This window comes from Temnothorax longispinosus, chromosome 1 (genome assembly GCF_030848805.1).
Source record: "Temnothorax longispinosus isolate EJ_2023e chromosome 1, Tlon_JGU_v1, whole genome shotgun sequence".
Taxonomy (NCBI): Eukaryota; Metazoa; Arthropoda; class Insecta; order Hymenoptera; family Formicidae; genus Temnothorax; species Temnothorax longispinosus.
This window is the reverse complement of record NC_092358.1, coordinates 5,628,318-5,647,307: the sequence shown is the minus strand read 5'-3', so window position 1 is coordinate 5,647,307 and position 18,990 is coordinate 5,628,318. Positions and strand designations below refer to the sequence as shown.

At 34.8% G+C, this 18,990-nt stretch overlaps 4 protein-coding genes across 5 annotated transcripts; 2 read left to right on the top strand and 2 right to left on the bottom strand.

The window, feature by feature from the left end:
• Positions 1–162: 162 nt before the first annotated feature.
• On the top strand, positions 163–2,983 carry LOC139811825 (ER membrane protein complex subunit 2). The gene is made up of 8 exons (XM_071776250.1): positions 163–549; positions 1,052–1,165; positions 1,256–1,406; positions 1,486–1,629; positions 1,720–1,876; positions 2,055–2,150; positions 2,238–2,411; positions 2,680–2,983. Exons 1-7 carry the CDS (start codon positions 516–518, stop codon positions 2,409–2,411), a joined length of 870 nt encoding a protein of 289 aa, XP_071632351.1. The 5' UTR covers positions 163–515; the 3' UTR covers positions 2,680–2,983.
• A 2-nt stretch (positions 2,984–2,985) lies between these two features.
• Positions 2,986–6,385, bottom strand: LOC139811814 (tRNA (guanine(10)-N(2))-methyltransferase homolog). Of its 2 annotated transcripts, none has more exons than XM_071776228.1 (9): positions 6,152–6,385; positions 5,684–5,749; positions 5,038–5,286; positions 4,756–4,890; positions 4,432–4,695; positions 4,161–4,299; positions 3,839–4,037; positions 3,587–3,713; positions 2,986–3,371 (listed from the first exon to the last, which is right to left on the bottom strand). In XM_071776228.1, exons 1-9 carry the CDS (start codon positions 6,227–6,229, stop codon positions 3,210–3,212), a joined length of 1,419 nt encoding a protein of 472 aa, XP_071632329.1. In that variant the 5' UTR covers positions 6,230–6,385; the 3' UTR covers positions 2,986–3,209. The 2 variants fall into 2 exon arrangements, with proteins under 2 accessions (XP_071632329.1, XP_071632339.1); XM_071776238.1 differs by having other exon boundaries at positions 5,676–5,749; positions 6,152–6,219.
• A 509-nt stretch (positions 6,386–6,894) lies between these two features.
• Positions 6,895–10,883, top strand: LOC139811791 (mitochondrial intermediate peptidase). The gene is made up of 10 exons (XM_071776192.1): positions 6,895–7,282; positions 7,583–7,845; positions 8,149–8,335; positions 8,405–8,484; positions 8,610–8,798; positions 8,866–9,007; positions 9,155–9,493; positions 9,809–10,030; positions 10,153–10,383; positions 10,534–10,883. Exons 1-10 carry the CDS (start codon positions 7,142–7,144, stop codon positions 10,822–10,824), a joined length of 2,085 nt encoding a protein of 694 aa, XP_071632293.1. The 5' UTR covers positions 6,895–7,141; the 3' UTR covers positions 10,825–10,883.
• A 1,465-nt stretch (positions 10,884–12,348) lies between these two features.
• On the bottom strand, positions 12,349–17,857 carry Cul4 (cullin 4). Its single transcript, XM_071776180.1, has 11 exons — positions 17,091–17,857; positions 15,960–16,323; positions 15,695–15,883; positions 15,323–15,469; positions 15,027–15,213; positions 14,745–14,937; positions 14,330–14,631; positions 13,894–14,124; positions 13,529–13,807; positions 13,249–13,401; positions 12,349–13,045 (listed from the first exon to the last, which is right to left on the bottom strand). Exons 1-11 carry the CDS (start codon positions 17,524–17,526, stop codon positions 12,950–12,952), a joined length of 2,577 nt encoding a protein of 858 aa, XP_071632281.1. The 5' UTR covers positions 17,527–17,857; the 3' UTR covers positions 12,349–12,949.
• Positions 17,858–18,990: the final 1,133 nt, after the last annotated feature.

Sequence of the window (18,990 nt, the reverse complement as noted above, 5' to 3'; positions counted from 1 at the left end):
CAGAAGTTATAACACGGTGCAGGCCCAGAAGGAACAGATGAGTCGAATCATATGTTTTGTCATGACCACAGGCATTAATTTTATAACCATGACGAAGTGAATAGCAGTCACCCCCTCCTTCTCACGTTCCCCCCTTTCACATTCATTATTTATCGTAATTATCCTCTACGCCGAGGGAATCGGCACACGCTCGAGGGGTTCTCGCGGCGGCGATTACGTTGCGGTTTTCGTGCTTCTTTTTTTTTTTCGTTCACGAGAAAACGGAAGGGGGATACTTTTTTTTCTTTTACAAATTTAATCCGACGATGTTTACACTGCGTGTCGCGGGCGCTGCGTGCCACATCGCATAACCTCCACAAAGCAGTGCGCGACAACGCTGTGCTGTATAATTTTGGGAGTAGGGTTGAAGGCACCTATTCCTCCTCACCGAGGAGAACCTCCAAAAAAAAAGTGCGCGACAACAATTTTATTGTACTCTTTATTTGTATCTTCTTAGTTTTGCCAAAGCGATAACAATGGCAGGATGCTACGACAAGCTGTCTTGGACGGGTGAGTTTTTCGACCGCGCGTGACAGTTAACGCGATACGTTAACGTACCACATCCTGTTTAATTCTAAAGTAAACATCAATGCTAACGTTACATTTTAATAATTGATAGTAATGTTGCGTTAGACACATGTTTTAGAAAGTATCTTGATATAAGTACCGATCCTTGAAGAAAAATTCTACGTTATGGAGTACTTTAATCTTAAGAAACTTTTATAAAAAGTTGGATCATTGTTGAATAAAAATTTCACATTGTTGGCACATTTCTAATTCACATTTTGTTGTACATTGTACATATTTTATTTGGTTTGAGTATTTTGGAGTTAATAATGTATCCTCTATTACTTACAAATTTACTTTGAACGGTAAAAATGTTAAATCAATAATTTGCTGAGCAAGGGATACCATTTTGTGAATTATTTTTTTTTACAATCAATGGCATATTTTTTAGAATTAATTGCATTAGAATCGTGATGATAATTTTCTTTATGATTTTGTTATACAGAAGTACGGGATTTGCTGAGAACTTGGAGAGAAGATTCTGAGCGACGAAGTAAAGATGTAGTAGACTTTTGGGAAAATACACTGATGGGAAAGATCGATCGTTTGGGCAACGAAAGTATTATCGATCAATACATATCTTCCTATTCTTAAACCTGTCATAAGTTGTATATTGTACCTATATAATATTTTATCTTTCATTATTCAGAGTATCTGGTTCTGGAACAAGTGTGTGTCGCCGCATTGGATTGTTATCGATTACCGTTAGCCGAATATTGCATCAAAATTTTAATGCGCGCCTTTCCTGGCAGTTTACGCGTTCACAAGTATCACGCCATGCATTTGGAAGCGTTAGAAATGTAATTTTATAGTGTGTCATTATGCATGTGCAAATATGTAGTAATATTTGTTCTGATCGTTTATTGATATTTTTTCCAGGTATGATGAAGCGATGGAAGTTTTGGATTCCATCATAAAGAGAGATGAGACCAATGCCGCGCCAAGAAAACGTCGTGTCGCTATTTTGAAGGCTCGGGGACGTATACCAGAAGCAATTAAGGAGCTTACAGAGTATTTGAAAAGGTGGGTGATATGTATTTTGTACTTCAATGCTTATATGTAATTTATTTATATGTAAAATTGTGTGTAACATTATGCTATGAAATCATTTAGATTCATGAGCGATCAAGAAGCATGGCACGAGCTGTGTGACCTATATTTACAAGAACAGGAATATTCCAAAGCAGCTTATTGCATGGAAGAACTTATATTACATAATCCACACAGTCATTTAATTTACCAAAGATACGCCGAAATAAAATATTCTCAGGTAATGCATTTATCTAGGATTTTATGACATTTTTTTATGATAATAATAATCATATTTACTTAGATTAGCAAAAATTGCTTACTGAATTAATAATATATACCTTAGACATTTTTAGACACTTTGTTAATGTAAGATCAATATAAAAAGAAGTTTATATAAATTATGCTTTATTATATAGGGCGGATTTGAAAACATGGAACTAGCAAAAGCATATTTCTGCCAAGCTGCAAAATTAAATCCAAATAATATCAGAGCTCTATATGGCTTGTTATTAGTAAGTTTCGTTGTCGCATTATAATCCTACATAGCAATTACGAAAAGTTTTTATTTTATATTTTTGCAAATGTCTATCTACTTTCAGACGACAAATAATATTGCAACATCACCTAAATGTCCTTCAACCAAGAAGAAGGAAGCGATGAAACTGAGTGAGTGGGCTAGTAAACAAATTGAGAAACAATATGAAAGTAAAGTTTTAAATGAAGACATTAAAAATGTAGAACGTTTACTAGGACAATTGCAACTTGAAGCTTAGGTATTATGATATTTAACGATTCTTATATTTATTTCAATTTTGCGAGATATATGTAAGTGATATATGTTTAAAGATATTGCAATATCAATTTCCAAAGAATCTACCGAACCTGAAAAACTTTAGATGCGTTTTTTTAACTCTGTGTAGTTAAAAAAAACGTAACAAAATCTGATCAGAATACATTTCGGACGGTATTTTTTCTTATTTTAATATTCATTTATATATAACGTACGTACATTACGCTGTAGTTAATTTTGTCTTGTTCCAGGTAATTTTGCCAATATCCATGTACAATTGTATGTGTTGATATATTAGTTAATTAATCTATTAGTACCATTGTCGAGTTTTATGTGCACCATACGTAATTACCTTCTGAATATACGTATTCGTATTTCTGTACCTTACCGTATATGTTATTAAGTAAATGTTATGATCATTGATTTTGTAATAGTCGTCACTCTTTCGACTCTGTAATAACTCATTCAGTATCATCGTTATTTCATTGGTAATTAGGTATCAGTTATATCTTACATTTATTAATACAATAAAAAACGGTGTTGATGGATAGGATATATCATGTGTGCAAAAAATATTTATTTCTAAATCGTTGCGATAGTCGACATTGTTTTCCTTTCAACTTTTACTATTCTGTACATAATAAACAAGAGTTGCAAAAGCAGACAGTCATACTTTGACAAATAATTTTGAATAATTTATATATCTTCTCGTAATGAGAGTAAGATATATAAAATTAAAAGACTGCTCCTTTATATAATACTGTATAAAACTGTTCTACAGTCATCTTTCGGTAACTTCCTTGTTGCTTCGTTCCCACTCCTCTCGTCTCTTTGCTCTTTCTGCGGCTTTCCTCGTTCGTTTTTCCTTCCTCGTTTCCTCGCGTAGTGCAAAATACTTCTCACGGAAATCAATTAAATTCATGATAACGCTCTCGTCAGTTGCCTGCCACCAAAAATTAAATATTCTATATAGTTTAATCACATACCAGCGAAATGTAAGATCATAGAAAATGAGAATAAACCTCGGCTTTAATTTAGAAAAGAAGGAATTGCTTCTATATTATATAAAGAATTCTAGTACGTGTTTACATTTTATCTGAAATTTTCTAGATGTGAAAACTAAGAATTAATAAAATGTTATAGTTCACGCATACGTACTTCCGGCTCTTTAACTTTCTTGTAAGTTAATAATCTTCTACTGGTGTAGTTGCTCAATACTTGCTCAGAATTGGCTATCAGCTCTAAACAAGAATGCGCTGGTAATTGATCTTCCACGTACTGGTCCCTAAATAAAAAATTTACAATATTTGTCTACTAATCGGTCGATAATTAGTAGGTACTCAATAATGTTTTATGTGTTGTGATATTTCTTTACATAATATATAAATGTTAAATAAATATTATGTATACCTAAACAATGGATACCAACAGACCAGTCTGCCCTGAAGTCTCAAATGTTTCGCAGAGAAACACAACAAGTCTTTATATATTTGATTCAAGCCGTAAACAATTTTTGAAGGAATGTGAGAAGTTGCTTGATGTTCCTCTATCACTGGATTTATTTTCATAGTACCTATACGCTCTGTAGCTTCCCTTATACCATAAGGTGCTGCAAAAGAGTTTCTTTTCTAACATTAAATTCTTATCATAAAATTGTAATTTGCTTTACCCGTCAATTTTAAAGAATTTCCATAATATATATTTGAAAATTTTATGCAACATTTATACTCACGATCCGTTACAATAGCATCTATTCGTAAGTCTGCTCGCCACAGTGGATACGAAAAATCTGACACCACGACATCGAGATAATAAGAACTCATTCCATATTGACGCATGTTGGCTGCGACACTCTCGTCTTTTTCTCTTGTCTACATTCAATATAATTATTCATTATTCACTATTTTGAAGAATTTTTGTGCTACTTTATGTATTAAACTGATAAAATTATATATATATATATATATGTGATAGAGAAATAATAAAGTTCTCGTTAGCGATACCTTTTGCGATATCCGTGTAGGTCTCGTACGGCCGTGAAGCATTAAAAAATCGATGTCTGTTCCGAATGTATATCCTCCAAAATGTGATGCGGCAATTAACAAGGAGCCGGTCCCCACAAACGGATCGAAAACTAGGTCTCCATTTCTAATTTGTGCCTGATTTGCCATTATCAGCGACAGCTGGGGATCCATTGACGTATTTCCTATAAATTTCCTAGTTTTTAGTGACAACTTTTGAATTAACTCTCGCTGACCATCGGCAATCTATAATGAAATAATATTACAGCCTATAAATATTGATTAATGTACAATTACATTACTAACCCATCTTCCAAAGAAATATTCATGGGGTTCTTCAGGAATGTTGTTGGGATTAAGTCCGTAATGTTCTATATAGCATAGAGTGATATCCGGATTTTTCAACTTAACTGGTCCTTCAAAAGGTAGATAACTAAAAGACTTTCCCCAACATTGCATTAAATTAATAGCATTACGTTAATTAAATTAACCTAAATTTATTATTAAATTATTATATTTTCAGCAGTTATATTTTATTGCAGTGTTAGGATTAGTGCTAACATAAATCAAGAAATATCAACGACTTACATCGATTTTATTTATTTTCTCACGCTGCGAGAAATGTTTGCAGAAAGTCTCCACTACGATCTTGAACGATTTTTTCTTATCTCTGGCCATAGCCTCCGAATTTTTGGCGGAGTAAGCTTTCAAGGAATTGTGTAAGTCCTCGTTTTGTTTATCTTGTGCCCAAAGCTCCAAACAGAAACGCAACGAGACTGCTCTACTGGCGATCTGATGCACTGCATTTTCATCGGGTAAAGCCATGATCCAGTAAGGCTGAAAAAATTTGACAAATCTATTTCTCTGTTCACACTATATTGCACACATATTTGTTTTAATATATACGCTAATAACATTGACTTTTATTTTATTAATTATCATTTGGTAAAATTCGGTATTTTTCTATGTAAGTTGCATATTAAGTTATATATGTAAGTTTAAAGTAGAATTTGATATTTGTACTATTATACCATCTTCACAAATCATCAGATTTTTCTCATTTGCAAAATTGTTTTACAACTGTTCCTGTATCGCAATATAAACTGCAAATACTTCTTGCAAAGAAACCGCTTCTTATTAATCTGTACCAGTATGGATTACATATGTAATGCATGTCTTAGAAAAATATGTTACATTTCACCATGTATGTTTGATAATGTTCATACTTCCTTACATGTTCCTTCGGCCTCGTTATTGTGCACGGATCAATGTTAAACATGTCAAATATAGATTCCATTTCCTGAAAAATACAATGAGTATGAAAACAATGTTCAATATTAAGTATACATGAAAGCATCAAACATTAAAAGTTGTGGCTCTGAACACCTTTGTTTTCAATAAAATATAAATATGTTTTTTTTACAGATATAAAAAGTAAATACCTATGACAGATATTAAGATAACATTACATTCGTCTTCCTATGTAAAATTTACTAAAACAAAAATCTTGCAGCCTATCATATAGGCAGACATAAATATACTTTGAAAATAAAAGAGTAAAAAATTTTGCAATTTTTACAAAGTATGAAACGTAAATTTAAAAAAAATTTGACATATGGTACGTCAAATATAGCTATTTTAGCACTTTAAGAAATCAGTCTGTAATTATAATCATTAAGTTTTTTGACGAAAAAATACTCACGGCCAACCGGAAGTCAACATGCTCGTGAGCGAACCAAAAGAGATACCTCTTCAATTGTTGATTGCTCATTTTTAACATTACTTAACTAAGTGACTTGACTAATACAAATCGTTATATCAAGTACTTATATTAAATACTTTATGCACGGAGCGTGTTGTTGTTGATAGTAACCTAACCTCAACCGACTAACCGCACGTTCAACCAATGACTCTATAAATTCTACGAGATTAGGAAGTTCAATAATTCTGATTACATTTTAGTAAATCACTGGAGAAGCATCGTCCCTGGAAAAATGTCTCATCAAAATTTTTCATATTATATTAATTAGAATTTCTATAAAAATTTTCAGATTTTCTCAGAATAATACCTACTCAGAATTTGTCAGATTTTTTGAATAAAAATTAGAACGTATTTCAGAAAAACTCAGACAAAATAAGAATTAAATAATTCAAATTTCTCTTATTGTCAAAACATATAAATCTGAACAAACATGAGAAAATATGTGCATTTATCAGAAATTTTTATTGTACAGATACTGATATATTAGATATATTCTGAAAATCCTCATCCAATTATTTCTAAAAGCAACTGAGAAATTTAATATATTCAGAATTTTTCATAAGTCTCGATAATTCTTACAAAATTTCTGAGAAAATATGACATATTTTTCCCCCAAAGGCATGCTGTGCATTCTTTTGTTTTTCTTTTGGAACGCAGAAGCACGAGGAAGAAAGACGCACGTTCCTCTTTCTCCTTTTAGAAAAGGAAGATATGTCGATTGGCTGACACGTGATTTGTAGGTTATTGTTATTCCCTCTAGCAATTCTGAGGATGCGCGCTCGTTGACACTAGTAAACATCACGCGCAGCCGCTTATTCATTAATTACTACAGAGGGATTTGCATTAATTATATTATCGTGAAGAATTCTCATTAATTTCCACGGATCGTCTAAACGTCTCTCTACGCTACTATTCTCACATTTTCGAAGGATGTTACGAATATTTCAAAGACAGATCTTCCGAAATGTACGGAGCGGCAGGAGACTGAACACATGGTCACCCCTCGCAACGGCATTTAATTCCACCGTTAATGATGAAAATTATCCGGCGAATGTGTTAAAGAAAGAAACAGTAAGTCTCGAGAGGTTTTCTATATATGTATTTTTCTAATAATTTAAAAATGAGCTTTTATACAGAACATTTTATTCAGCTTTTATACAGACATTAAATTAATGCACTTTCAGCAAAACTTAAAAGATATTTATAAATTGAGTATTTATCAAATAAATACTGAACTAAATACTTTCCTAGTTGGCAGTTGATACTTGAATTAAAATACAATGTGCGCACAATAATAGAAATTTGTTCAATTTTATATTGTATTAAATTATATCTTGCATATATGTTTTATTGCTTAAAAATGTCTTCAAGGGACTGTTTGGCATTCCGGAGCTGAAAACCGAGGATGGCTTTGATATATTGAAAAATCGGGCGCTGGCAGAAGTCGACGGTCTCATCGAGGAAGCGACAAGCAAGGATAGAAAGAGAAAAATGGTGGAAATATTTGACGAGTTATCCAATACGCTGTGTAAAGTGGCGGATATGGCAGAGTTTATTAGAGTCGCTCATCCTGATGAACGATACGTTCGAGCTGCTGAAGACGCTTGTATCACTATTAGCGGCGTAGTTGAAAAGTAAGTTTACTTTTGAGAAGTTATATTATGTACTTAATTGTTAGGTAGCAGTTGAACCATGTATTTTGGATTTTTTCATTATATTATTATGTTATTACTCGAGAATTTTCTTGAAATTTATGTTATAATCTAGATTTTATTAATATGCATGGATTTGTGCTTTTATTCTCAAGAAAAAAGGTTTTAGTAATATATAAAGATATAATAAAAATGTAGCATCTATAATGAGCAGGCATTAGTGATTTATTAACAAGATTAATTTATAGCTACAGCAATTATGTTTATAAATTAAATGTTCTGCAGGTTGAATACACATCGCGAGTTGTACGATTCACTGAAACAAGTTACAAGTAACGGTGATACTCAAGTGACATCCGATATAGACGATCACGTAGCTAAGCTATTCCTATTCGATTTTGAGCAATGTGGTATACACTTGCCGGAAAGGCAAAGAAGAAGAGTAGTCGAGCTAAACGATTATATCCTGCAAGTAAATATTATTTAACGATTATCTCTAATCGTCAAATCCATACATGTGCTTTTTCTTTCTGATCTCTAGGTAGGTCAAAAGTTTATGGCTGGCGCCGTTACCCCGAGGACAGTTAATGCCAATATGTTACCCGACGTTATTAGGCAGTAGTAAGTACGGTAATTCAGTCGACTATTCGTTTCGTCATTCGACTAAATTCTACTGTTTTGTTTGAAACTTTTCGAAGGTATAAGCTTTAGAAAAGTTCCTCGTTGATATCGGATACGTTTCACAGTTTTGTAACGGAGAACGGTCAGATATTAGTGCAAGGATTTTACACAGACTCTTCTAATACCGCCGTTCGCGAAGCGGCATACAAACTGTTTCTATTCCCGGATAAGGAACAAGAGTATCTGCTGCACGAACTCTTGCACTCCAGACATCTGCTGGCGGAATCTTGCGGATTTGCATCATACGCATGCAGGTAATTTTAATCAATTCTTTTGAACGGCAATTGCGCGAGCAAATAATTTAAAAACTGTTTATTATAGAGCTGTAAAAGGAAGTACAGTCAAATCGCCAGTCGTAGTGAAGGAATTTCTCGATATATTAAACGACAATCTGCAGCCTAAAGCGACACAAGATTTTCAAGAGATGCAAAAGATGAAAGATGCTGAGTCGCGTATAAAACAAGTTTGTATATCTATCTGTAGCTATATTATATTTAAAATACTGTTTATGATTATACTATTTGTATAATTATATCACATGTATGGCGGTTGCAGTATCAATTCTTATTTTCTATTTCACAACTATAAAGTTTTTTGCATTGTTAAACAGGAATTGATGCCATGGGATACTCCCTATTTCATGGCAAAGGCGAAAAAAGCTTGGTTAAACACTTCCACCACTGAGTTTGCTCCTTACTTTTCTCTCGGTGCTTGTATGGAAGGTTTAAATTTCCTTACACAGTCATTATATAGAGTTAAACTTGAATCCGTCCCAGTGTTATCCGGAGAAGTATGGGCGAATAACGTTCACAAATTAGCTGTAATAGATGAGGAGGAAGGAACTTTGGGTTATATCTACTGTGATTTTTACGAAAGAGCAGGAAAGCCTAATCAAGACTGTCACTTTACAATCCAAGGTGGAAAGCAACTTTCAGATGGCTCTTATCAGGTATAAGTTGTTATATATATTATTATTAATAGCTAAATATGTTATTTTCTTGTTATTAATGTGCTTGTTATCAATTTTTCCTTTTGTGTCTCTTAGGACCAGTTTCACAAGTGTCGGTTAACTTTTAATCTTAGATTAACTCACTCTTTGTCTTTTTCTAAGGGGGACGTTAGGAGGCAAAGAGTGAGTTAATCTAAGATTAATAGTTAACCGACACTTGTGAAACTGGGTCTTATTCGTACATGTATCTATAATTCTATATTGTACAATTGCAGAAATTATGACAATTTAATATAGCACCGTTATCAATTTCAGACTCCCATAGTTGTACTTATGCTATCACTGCCGCACCCACGTTGGTCAAATCCATGTTTATTGAGTCCGTCATCTGTGGACAATTTGTTTCATGAAATGGGGCACGCGTTACACTCTATGCTCGGTCGAACGAAATATCAGCATGTTACTGGTACTAGATGCAGCACAGATTTCGCGGAAGTACCAAGTGTATTAATGGAATATTTTGCGAGTGATCCTAGGGTAAATATTGAATAATTTACGGTATGACCTACTATAACTAATGAAATTATTATACAAGTTTGCTGATACTTGAGGCTCACACGATACAATGAATGTGTTTTAATTCACCTGCGCGATCACAGGTTGTGTCGAAGTTTGCAAAGCATTTTCAAACTCAAGAACCGATGCCGGAAAATTTATTGCACAAACTATGCGCTTCGAAGAACATCTTTTATGCCTCCGAATTACAGAATCAAGTGTTTTACAGCATGTTGGATCAAGTATATCACAGTGGTAAACTAACAAAATCGACCACCGAGATTTTAGAAGATGTACAGAAGGGATATTACGGCCTTCCATATGTGAAAAATACAGTATGTATTCATTAATTTTCTGAGTTGATTCTGGGGCACAGATCTTGCACGTTTACAAAAAAAATAGACAGCTATAATCGTTTCGGTTTTTAGTTATAACAATTTTTGTAGTTTTTAATACCACAATTAATCTCATTATTTTATTTATAGGCATGGCAATTGAGATTCTCTCATTTGGTCGGATACGGTGCGAAATATTATTCTTATCTAATATCTCGTGCAATTGCCGCATGGATTTGGCAAACTTACTTCCACAACGATCCTTTCTGTCGGTCAGCGGGCAATCGTTATCGAAGGGAGTGCTTAGCGCACGGAGGCGGTAAACCGTCATCGCAGTTAGTGTCGGATTTCTTAAATAAGGAAGCTAACGCCGATACATTTGCAAAATCGTTAATCAACGAGGTTGATATAAAAAATCTACACGTGCAAACAATAAAATAATTCAACGATGTAAATTTTCTTTGTACAGATATGTAGTAAATGTAATATTTCAAGTGTTACAGTTGTATTACAGTTTTGTGTAACAAATTCCTCGCAGTAAAATACATATAGACTATATTCTTATAAGAAAAAAGAATAGTATTATATTGAAATGTATAGCTCATTACTGAAAAGTTACATGGAGAATATTCTACTTCTATTTTTTAATAGAAGGCAGATTCTTATACTAATGTGGAGTTCATTTTTTCTCATCACAAAATTGTTGCAACTTTTTAATTTAGATTTCCAATTAAAATTGAATGTTAACATAAAGTCTTGAATTTTAATTAAAGAATATGCTTTTGTCATTTATATCTTTTTAGTTTTGGAAACTTAGGCAGAATATTCTTTTATTAGGAAAAAATTGGAAATTATTAAATTAATTATTAAATAATCTGTTAATGAAAAATAATACAGTGGGGCACTCTATATAAGTTTTCCTTTAACATTTTATACTACAAATCAAAATTGCATATTGCAAAATGATAAGTAATTATGACGATGTTACCGTTATTATAAAATGACGTTAATTTTTTTTGTTCTTGATTGTATTTTTTATTATAAGTACAGAACCCCTTACTCTCTATGTACAATTTCGATAGATCTATTACAAAAAAATAAGTTTTGTAGCGTCGTACATATAATTGAAACGCAGTATAAGATAAATTTATATGAGAAGATATTTTTAAGTTTATATACTCTACCTTCACTTCCTGAGGTTATTCCTAAATCTGTACATGGCAACGTGAAGCTACAATCTTCTCTTCTCAGAAGGAGCGCGAGTGACGTACCAAAACGCTGTTTTGCTGGCAGTACTATCTTCTCTCAATTAAAACAAAGCTACCAATAGTCTCTCGGTATGCATTTACATCGCATAGCTGCATTTGCGTTGACGTTTCACAGATTTATGTTGAAACTCTCGGTGGGTACTTCCATCGAAATAAGCTGAACATTTCTGTCAGTAAACGTCTCCGTTCGTAAAAGTGTATTATTTACTAATCTAGTTTATAAATACATGGACACGAAATTATTTAACAAGCCATGATCATGAATGATCATTTATTTTTCTGTAATTCCTAACATTATTTTCCGGCAATAATGATGCATATATATATATCGGTTTTTAATAACAATTTATTCATGTAGTTTCCTACTTATTGATATCTTATTTATTTTACGTCGTCCCACCGTTGTACAGTTAGAACTTTGATTCAAGACAAACTGGACACTTCTTTTGCATATTTTGCAGCCAAAAAAGGCTACATTCCGATATTCACTATCAGTCCTGAAAATCTATATTTTTCTATATTTTACGTCGACGTATACTATAGATATAGATTTTCAATATTGACAGTAAATATCGGAATGCAGTCTAACATGGAGACACGCACGCGTGTTTCTATTTATTTTGAAATGTTAAAAATGTTTTTAAAAACACGAAGACAAGTGAAGAGGTACAAATAACTTGCAGATTTCAAAGATAAGTACCACGATAGCATATATATGTATATATATAATATGTATATATAGACATAGTATGTTCTTTTATTTTTGTTATAAATACTGCATTGTGTTGTTCACCTTTTGAATTAACTAATTATATTGCGATTGCACTCTTACTCTCTATTTTTATGATAGTGTCGCAGTATGTATACATTTTGCCTTCTTTATTACATCTTAATTGTAAGTATGTTGTGAAAAACTGTGTTGCATAAAAAATTATTTTATAACGTTAGAATCATATCAAGCTTATTACCAAGCCCACGGTCTTGTCCTTTCCTTTTATCTTATTTTGCAGAATTTAGAAACAACACAACACTGGTTGAAGGAGGATTGCAATCATTCAATGTCTCTTATGCACTAAAAACCAAAACGGGGAAGTTCACTGAGTCTCTTCTTTTTTTTTCCTTTTGTACGAACTGACCACACGCGTTATAACTTTATCTCAATAGTCGGATCGGTTATGTAATCTCTCGTTTGAACTCGTTCACATTCACGATACAAACACCAATGACGACAGATTCAATTTGCTAGAAAATTCAGCGTCGATTTTACAAGTCAATATAACTTTGGCATTTGCTTTAGGTTACGCAACGTAATTGTATTGATTTGCGTTATCCTTGTCTCGCTCCATGTAGTCTCTATCTATGAGAGACTCAATACGTTTTTTCAAATCTGCAGGCTAAAAAGAGATATGTATTCTGTAAATCGTGTATATATCAAGATTGCTTATTTATATTTCACATTTGCTTGATTATAGAAATATTGTCTTTTTAATATCATGTATGATATTATCTCAGATTGAGAATCAAACAGTCGTACTTTACGCGAAATGTACTAATTTTTGCCTCAACATAAAAAAAAACATGAAAAATCTATATATACCTTTACAGGAAACTTCAATTGATTATACAGCTCACTGATGAGAAGATTGTGGGTCAGAGTTTTTCTCATTTTCATAATTCTGACAATAGCAGCATCTATTTGATATTGTCTGTCTTGATACACCCTCTCTTCTGTTGCTTTTTGTTCTTCATTCTGAAAAAAAATTCCATATGTCTATAATCTAAGAATAAGCTCTCCAATCAAGTTTGCATTAAAATAACTTTTTATGCAAACGTGGAAAATAAAAAAATATAAAATGTGTTGTATTATTATCAAGTACCGTTTCTTTCATTTGGATTTGATTGATCTTAATTCTGAACAGCTTGTTTGTAAATTCTGCATTGAATACGAATCTATCATTATCAGCGACATCCCGACCACGTGGATTCTTTTGAAGAACACGAGCTTTTCCGCACGCCAAGGACTGCAGTGTTCTTCTCAGTTCGCCGTCCTCGATATTTGTAGAAGCCTTGATATCTTCTAATGAGAGATTGTCACCATCGTTGAATAGAATCAAGACCAACGCTTGAAACAGCGATACCTGCAGCTCTTTATTGCCCTATTTTTATATCAAAAATATTTGTGCGTTAATTAATGATTGTATATCATGCTCTGTACAAATATAGTATCGTCGTTATTCAATACCTGATTAAACCACGCTTTCAATACACAATGTCCTAAGGTCGGCTGCCACTGTAATTTTCTACCGCTATGTTTTCCCAAATAAAACTTATTAAACACGTCTTGATACTGCACCATCTCCATCGGAAGGGTAACTTCCATCACTGGATATGTAGGCCAATACCCCATGGTAAGTATAGATACAGTTAGGTCTAGATTACTTGCTACCAACTCACTCTGCAAGTTTCCTGCATACTGAAGATATAATATTTGAAATATTACATTCTGTAGACTCAGTTAATTAATAACAAATATAAACTACGTGTACATAAAGTCGATTTACCCTACGCATTTAGTACTAAATGTGAAATATGTAAGATATTCACAAATTGCAAATTAAAATTAATGTGTGTACGTGTATAAAATTCTTTTGCAATATACGAATAATTATTTTCCTTACCTGTTTGAACGCGATATTGATATCTTTACTAAGTTCCATATCTTTGAACATTCCTTCCAATTTACTAGTAAATCCACCACCGCATTCTTGCTTTAATTTAGATAACATTGACTTTTCAGCATCTACGGAAGCCGATTTTCCCACCAACAAACGTTTGGCCAAATCCTTCTTATAAAACGCTTCGAAAACATCTTTTCCGTGAATAAACCGAAAGAGTACCATAATCTTGTCTAATAATCTCTCTAATTCTTCTTCCGTCGCTTCTTTGTTACCTGCGCGTAACTTGCAATCGACAAATTTAGCTGAAACAATAAATATATAAGTTTTCAACCTGTTGTAATATATTTGCAAGTTCAAAAATCAATATTTTTGAACTAACAGTATAAGTGAGAGAATTTCCTAAACAACTACTTGCCTATTAATTCTGCTGGTTTATTTGCCCTTTGATTAATAAAAGCCTCGAAAGCTTCTTTTAAGCTATTTGCGAACTTTTCATTTTTATGAAAGCACGTATTAACTATATTATCCATTTTATCTTTAAAATCTAACAATTCCTGTACCATCGTTTTATCCTTCTCGGGATCTATAACTATCGTCTTGCCTTTTTTCTAGAAGGATATGAAACAGAAAACGTACACATAACTTAGTCCATTATACATGCACACACGAAATCAATTGTTAATGTAACAAAACATACCTTGATGTAACAATTAAAATTCAAACAAAGTTCCACAAGGCCATTTTTTATTCGACTGTATAAGTTGTAAAGTAATGATAAATCACTAATCCTATTTTCATCCAATAACCCACTTAAGCCTTTCTGTAAAATACTAGTAATATGTTCAGACAATAATTGTTTTTCTACAGTATGTATGAGCGACCATCTGAAAATATTTAATTTTATGAAATTATACGTAACAATGTTCTATTTAATTATCAATGTCGTATTTGATATACCAGAGCCGCATACACGACAGCAATAATAAAACTTACTTAGTCGAGGTATCGAGATAGTGCAACAGCCGCTCATTCTCCTCTTGCAAACGCTTATCCACATGAGCCAAATATTCAGGAACATCGTGCTCATTCATCAATCGTAGACCTTCGGCAGCATACAATCTTTCCGTAGCCACTAGGAACCTAAATAAAAAAAGAAAGAATTGTATATTGAAATATCCACTGAGATATTTACAGCAGCAAGCAATGTAATAGAATAAAATGGAAAAATAGATTATCTACAGCTGTGAAAGTTATATTAGCTTGTTATTACTGACAGATGTTAACGTATGTACATGTGACGATGTATTAACAATGTGATATCGAAAACGAACATTAATGGAAATAGCTATCAAATTTTCGACATACTTTGTTTCGAAGGCCTCTTGGTAGATTTGTAGATCCGACAACATTCTCAACAGCGATTTGAGAAGCGTTCGATCTACAGTGTCGCCTTGTCGTTCCTTTTCTATGAGCATAAGAAGACCCTCAACCGTGCGCGTTTGCACTAAACTGTTCAGCACAATGTGTAGTCTGAATAGATGCAATCCCATATCCCTGAAAGAAGAAATTAAGTAGAGTATATGCATAATTATAAGATTCCTTTTGCGGCAATTCATTCCCGCGTTATTACCATATCGATGAGATGCTTGGGTTTTGCAGAACGTATGTCCTGTCGAGATACAGAAAAATACTCCTGATCATTATCATTTGTCTGCAATGCGACTGCCAGCACTCGTTCATCTTTTTCAAAAATATATGTCTGTCCATAGATTCCGCCAGAAACTGCTCGATATTAGCCTTCACATGAGATTCTGTCAGGATAGTTAAATTGGAGTAAAGCGTTGATGCCATTTTGTGATTACACATATTTTCAACCGCCTGATAAAGTTCCTCGAGAGAATAGCGGATACTTTTGCTGGTTTGTATGGCAACCACAGCCTCCTGCAACTTTTCCCATGTCTGTTCTTGATAGTTGTCTGGTAGTTTAGGTTTATCTGTGAAGAAAGCATCATTGCATTAGGAATTGGATAATAACACAACAAAATTTGGCATGTTTCTAATTCTTAATTTCTCAGGAGCTAATTTTTTAAAAGTTAATGAAAACAATCTTATGAGAATAATATTTAATAATCATACGCTATAAAATAGTGCAAATTTAATTAATTTAAAATTTATTTATTCCTGTGTAATTTTAAAACATTACTTTTTGTATACTATTTACGTAGTAATGAAGTGGCCGTTATCTCTTGTATGTCGAATTGTAATGCATGATCTACGTAAACGCGAGGGAGGCGGAAATGTCAAGTCAAACTTAATGTCCATTTATAAATGTCCAGCATTGTAACGTTATTGCAACGATGTGGCGTCCATAAATACGCATTTATCGCGTCAACGTATTTTCCGTGTCAGTCGCGTCGAATTTCGCAATTAATCGCAACCAACTACAACATTCGATAGCGCAAAATACGCCGAGGAAGCGCGATCTGTCGAATTATCCCGATTCAAGTTAACAATGTTAGGTTATGTCGTTTCATACAATAAGCGCGAGGTCAGAACCTTCTCGCAGTTAAACCCACAAAACGGATTGCGACAAAAGATCGGAAATCGCGTTCGAAACAAAAAACAAAAAGAAAGAAACAAGGAAGGGGAAACCGTAAACGCGATGCTCGCCGTCCGACCTCGCGGATCGGCGGAGCAGCTGATGTTTGAGGTTAGGACGATTAGGTTAGGTGCGCGCGCGCCCCGCGTCCCGCTCGCTTACTTTTGAAGTTCTTGATGACGAGCTTCTTCGCGGAGCCGGGCTTCGCGTTCGCGAGGCTCGGCGAGATTTTGTTGACGCCGTTCGGATTGCCGACTGTCAACGCCGAAAAGTTGGCCCGCTTCTGAGTGTCAGTCGCGGCGGCGGCGGTGGCGGCCGCCGTGTCCGTCATGATGATCTCGTCGCCCCTAATCGCGTCGGTTTCCTTCGAATGCGCGATACTCGCGGCCGCGGCCAGCTTGCAGCACTCGGCTGCGCTCGCGTATTCCAACACCACCGTGAGATCGGCGGCGACGGCGGCGGCGGCGGCGGTGGCGGTGTTGGCGGCGACGGTGGCGGCGGCAGCGGCGACCGTGGCGACGGCGGCGATGGCGATCGTCTTCTTCACCTGTCCGGCACACGGAACCTGGATATCACGATGCTCAGACATACGCGGCATATGCGCGCGTCGCCCGGCCGTCGGCCCTCGATGCGACGCAAAGGGACGCGTCTCTCTTTCCTTCGGACTCCGAATGATGCAACTCGATCGCGCACATCACACACACGCGACACTGCGCGACACGAGGATACCCGCTTCTTCTTCCTCTTTTCTTTCTTTCTCTCTCTCTCTCGTGCTCGGTGCTCCGTATATGTATACGCCGTACTCCGTTTCACTTCGCTACTCCGACCGACTCCGACGTGCGTTTTATGTATACATTGGAAAAAAAGGCTTTATAGCATTTATAGCACCTGCGTGTGTAATAGCGCCATAGAAAAAAGAAATAACTGAAGGCAGAGAGATGCGTAGTCGGCACGGAAGTTGAAGAAAGAATTTGGACAACGTTTACAAATTGTAGGTTTCCATTTGCGAACATCTTTCTTGTGAATGGCTGCGTTCAGCCGATACTCCGCTAGTCTAGCAATCGTGAGCAGTCGCTCGTTTCCTCTCCTTTTAATCTTATTGGGTCAAAGGAGAGGAAACGAGCGAAAACGAGTAGGCTGAACGCACCCAATATCCACTTGACGCTACAAATGGTTCGAAGCGTTTCATTGACCAATCAGAACAAAGAATTTTACTAATTGACCAATCAAGGAATACTCTTCGATGCGTTTGTAACGTCAAATGTGGATCGCAGCCTTGAAAGAAAGAAAGACAGAAAAAGTGCCTGCAATTTTCAATCTGTTTTATAGAAAACTAATTCCACTTGGTGCCAATAAACCCAAGAAGATATTCCATAGAAAATTCGCAGTATTTCCTAAAGTCAATATCACACGTGTCACTCGATATAAAAAAAAAACCTCAAAAACTAGTTGAAACTCTCGAAAATTTATTTTTATTTACCGATGCCAGAGTTTTTTCTACTTGAAATAAAACAAACAACAAACGCGCGCGTGTATTCATGAAAGGTAGATTAAATAAAAGTGTAGAAAGTGTAACTGAGAAAGAGCAGACTAGCAGATCTAATCAGGATCTAATTGCTCCCTTTTTAAACCTTCGTAATGCCTATTATTTTACTTTGATTCCCCGAAGTCGCAAATACGGCATCAGAATGCACCGTCAAATAATTTACGCAATTGTCAAAGATCGTCACACTGCACTGTTAATTCCGGACGCAAGTGTAGAAGACGAAGTTCATGACAGCATATGATATATATAGGTTTTGCAGGTTAGGTCGCGTAGAACGAGCGATACCCGTGGTTCAGCCGGTTTGATGAATGACAAACTGTTTCAGCAAATTAGGAATCGCTGACAGCACCGACGGTATCGAGCACTTTTATTTCAACCAAGCGGAACGAAGCTAAATGATTGCTCTGTACACGAGATAATACAAAATAATCAGTTGTAATTGTTTTCCTACGTCGTTGATACGGCTATATTCAGGTTAGTCGAATTTTGCAATTCGCAAGTTACCGTGTATTAGTA

Coding starts and splice junctions, on each gene's coding strand:
- LOC139811791 (XM_071776192.1), top strand. CDS start 7,142: ATGTTACGAATATTTCAAAGACAGATCTTCCGAAATGTACGGAGCGGC. Junction 7,283..7,582: donor ATGTGTTAAAGAAAGAAACA/GTAAGTCTCGAG, acceptor AATGTCTTCAAG/GGACTGTTTGGCATTCCGGA. Junction 8,799..8,865: donor TTTGCATCATACGCATGCAG/GTAATTTTAATC, acceptor TGTTTATTATAG/AGCTGTAAAAGGAAGTACAG.
- LOC139811825 (XM_071776250.1), top strand. CDS start 516: ATGGCAGGATGCTACGACAAGCTGTCTTGGACGG. Junction 550..1,051: donor CGACAAGCTGTCTTGGACGG/GTGAGTTTTTCG, acceptor TTTGTTATACAG/AAGTACGGGATTTGCTGAGA. Junction 1,630..1,719: donor CTTACAGAGTATTTGAAAAG/GTGGGTGATATG, acceptor GAAATCATTTAG/ATTCATGAGCGATCAAGAAG.
- Cul4 (XM_071776180.1), bottom strand. CDS start 17,526: ATGCCGCGTATGTCTGAGCATCGTGATATCCAGGTTCCGTGTGCCGGA. Junction 15,884..15,959: donor CCAAGCATCTCATCGATATG/GTAATAACGCGG, acceptor TTCTTCTTTCAG/GGATATGGGATTGCATCTAT. Junction 13,046..13,248: donor AATTGAAGTTTCCTGTAAAG/GTATATATAGAT, acceptor ATCTCTTTTTAG/CCTGCAGATTTGAAAAAACG.
- LOC139811814 (XM_071776228.1), bottom strand. CDS start 6,229: ATGTTAAAAATGAGCAATCAACAATTGAAGAGGTATCTCTTTTGGTTC. Junction 4,891..5,037: donor AGAAAATAAATAAAATCGAT/GTAAGTCGTTGA, acceptor TGTTGGGGAAAG/TCTTTTAGTTATCTACCTTT. Junction 3,372..3,586: donor AGAAAGTTAAAGAGCCGGAA/GTACGTATGCGT, acceptor TTTTGGTGGCAG/GCAACTGACGAGAGCGTTAT.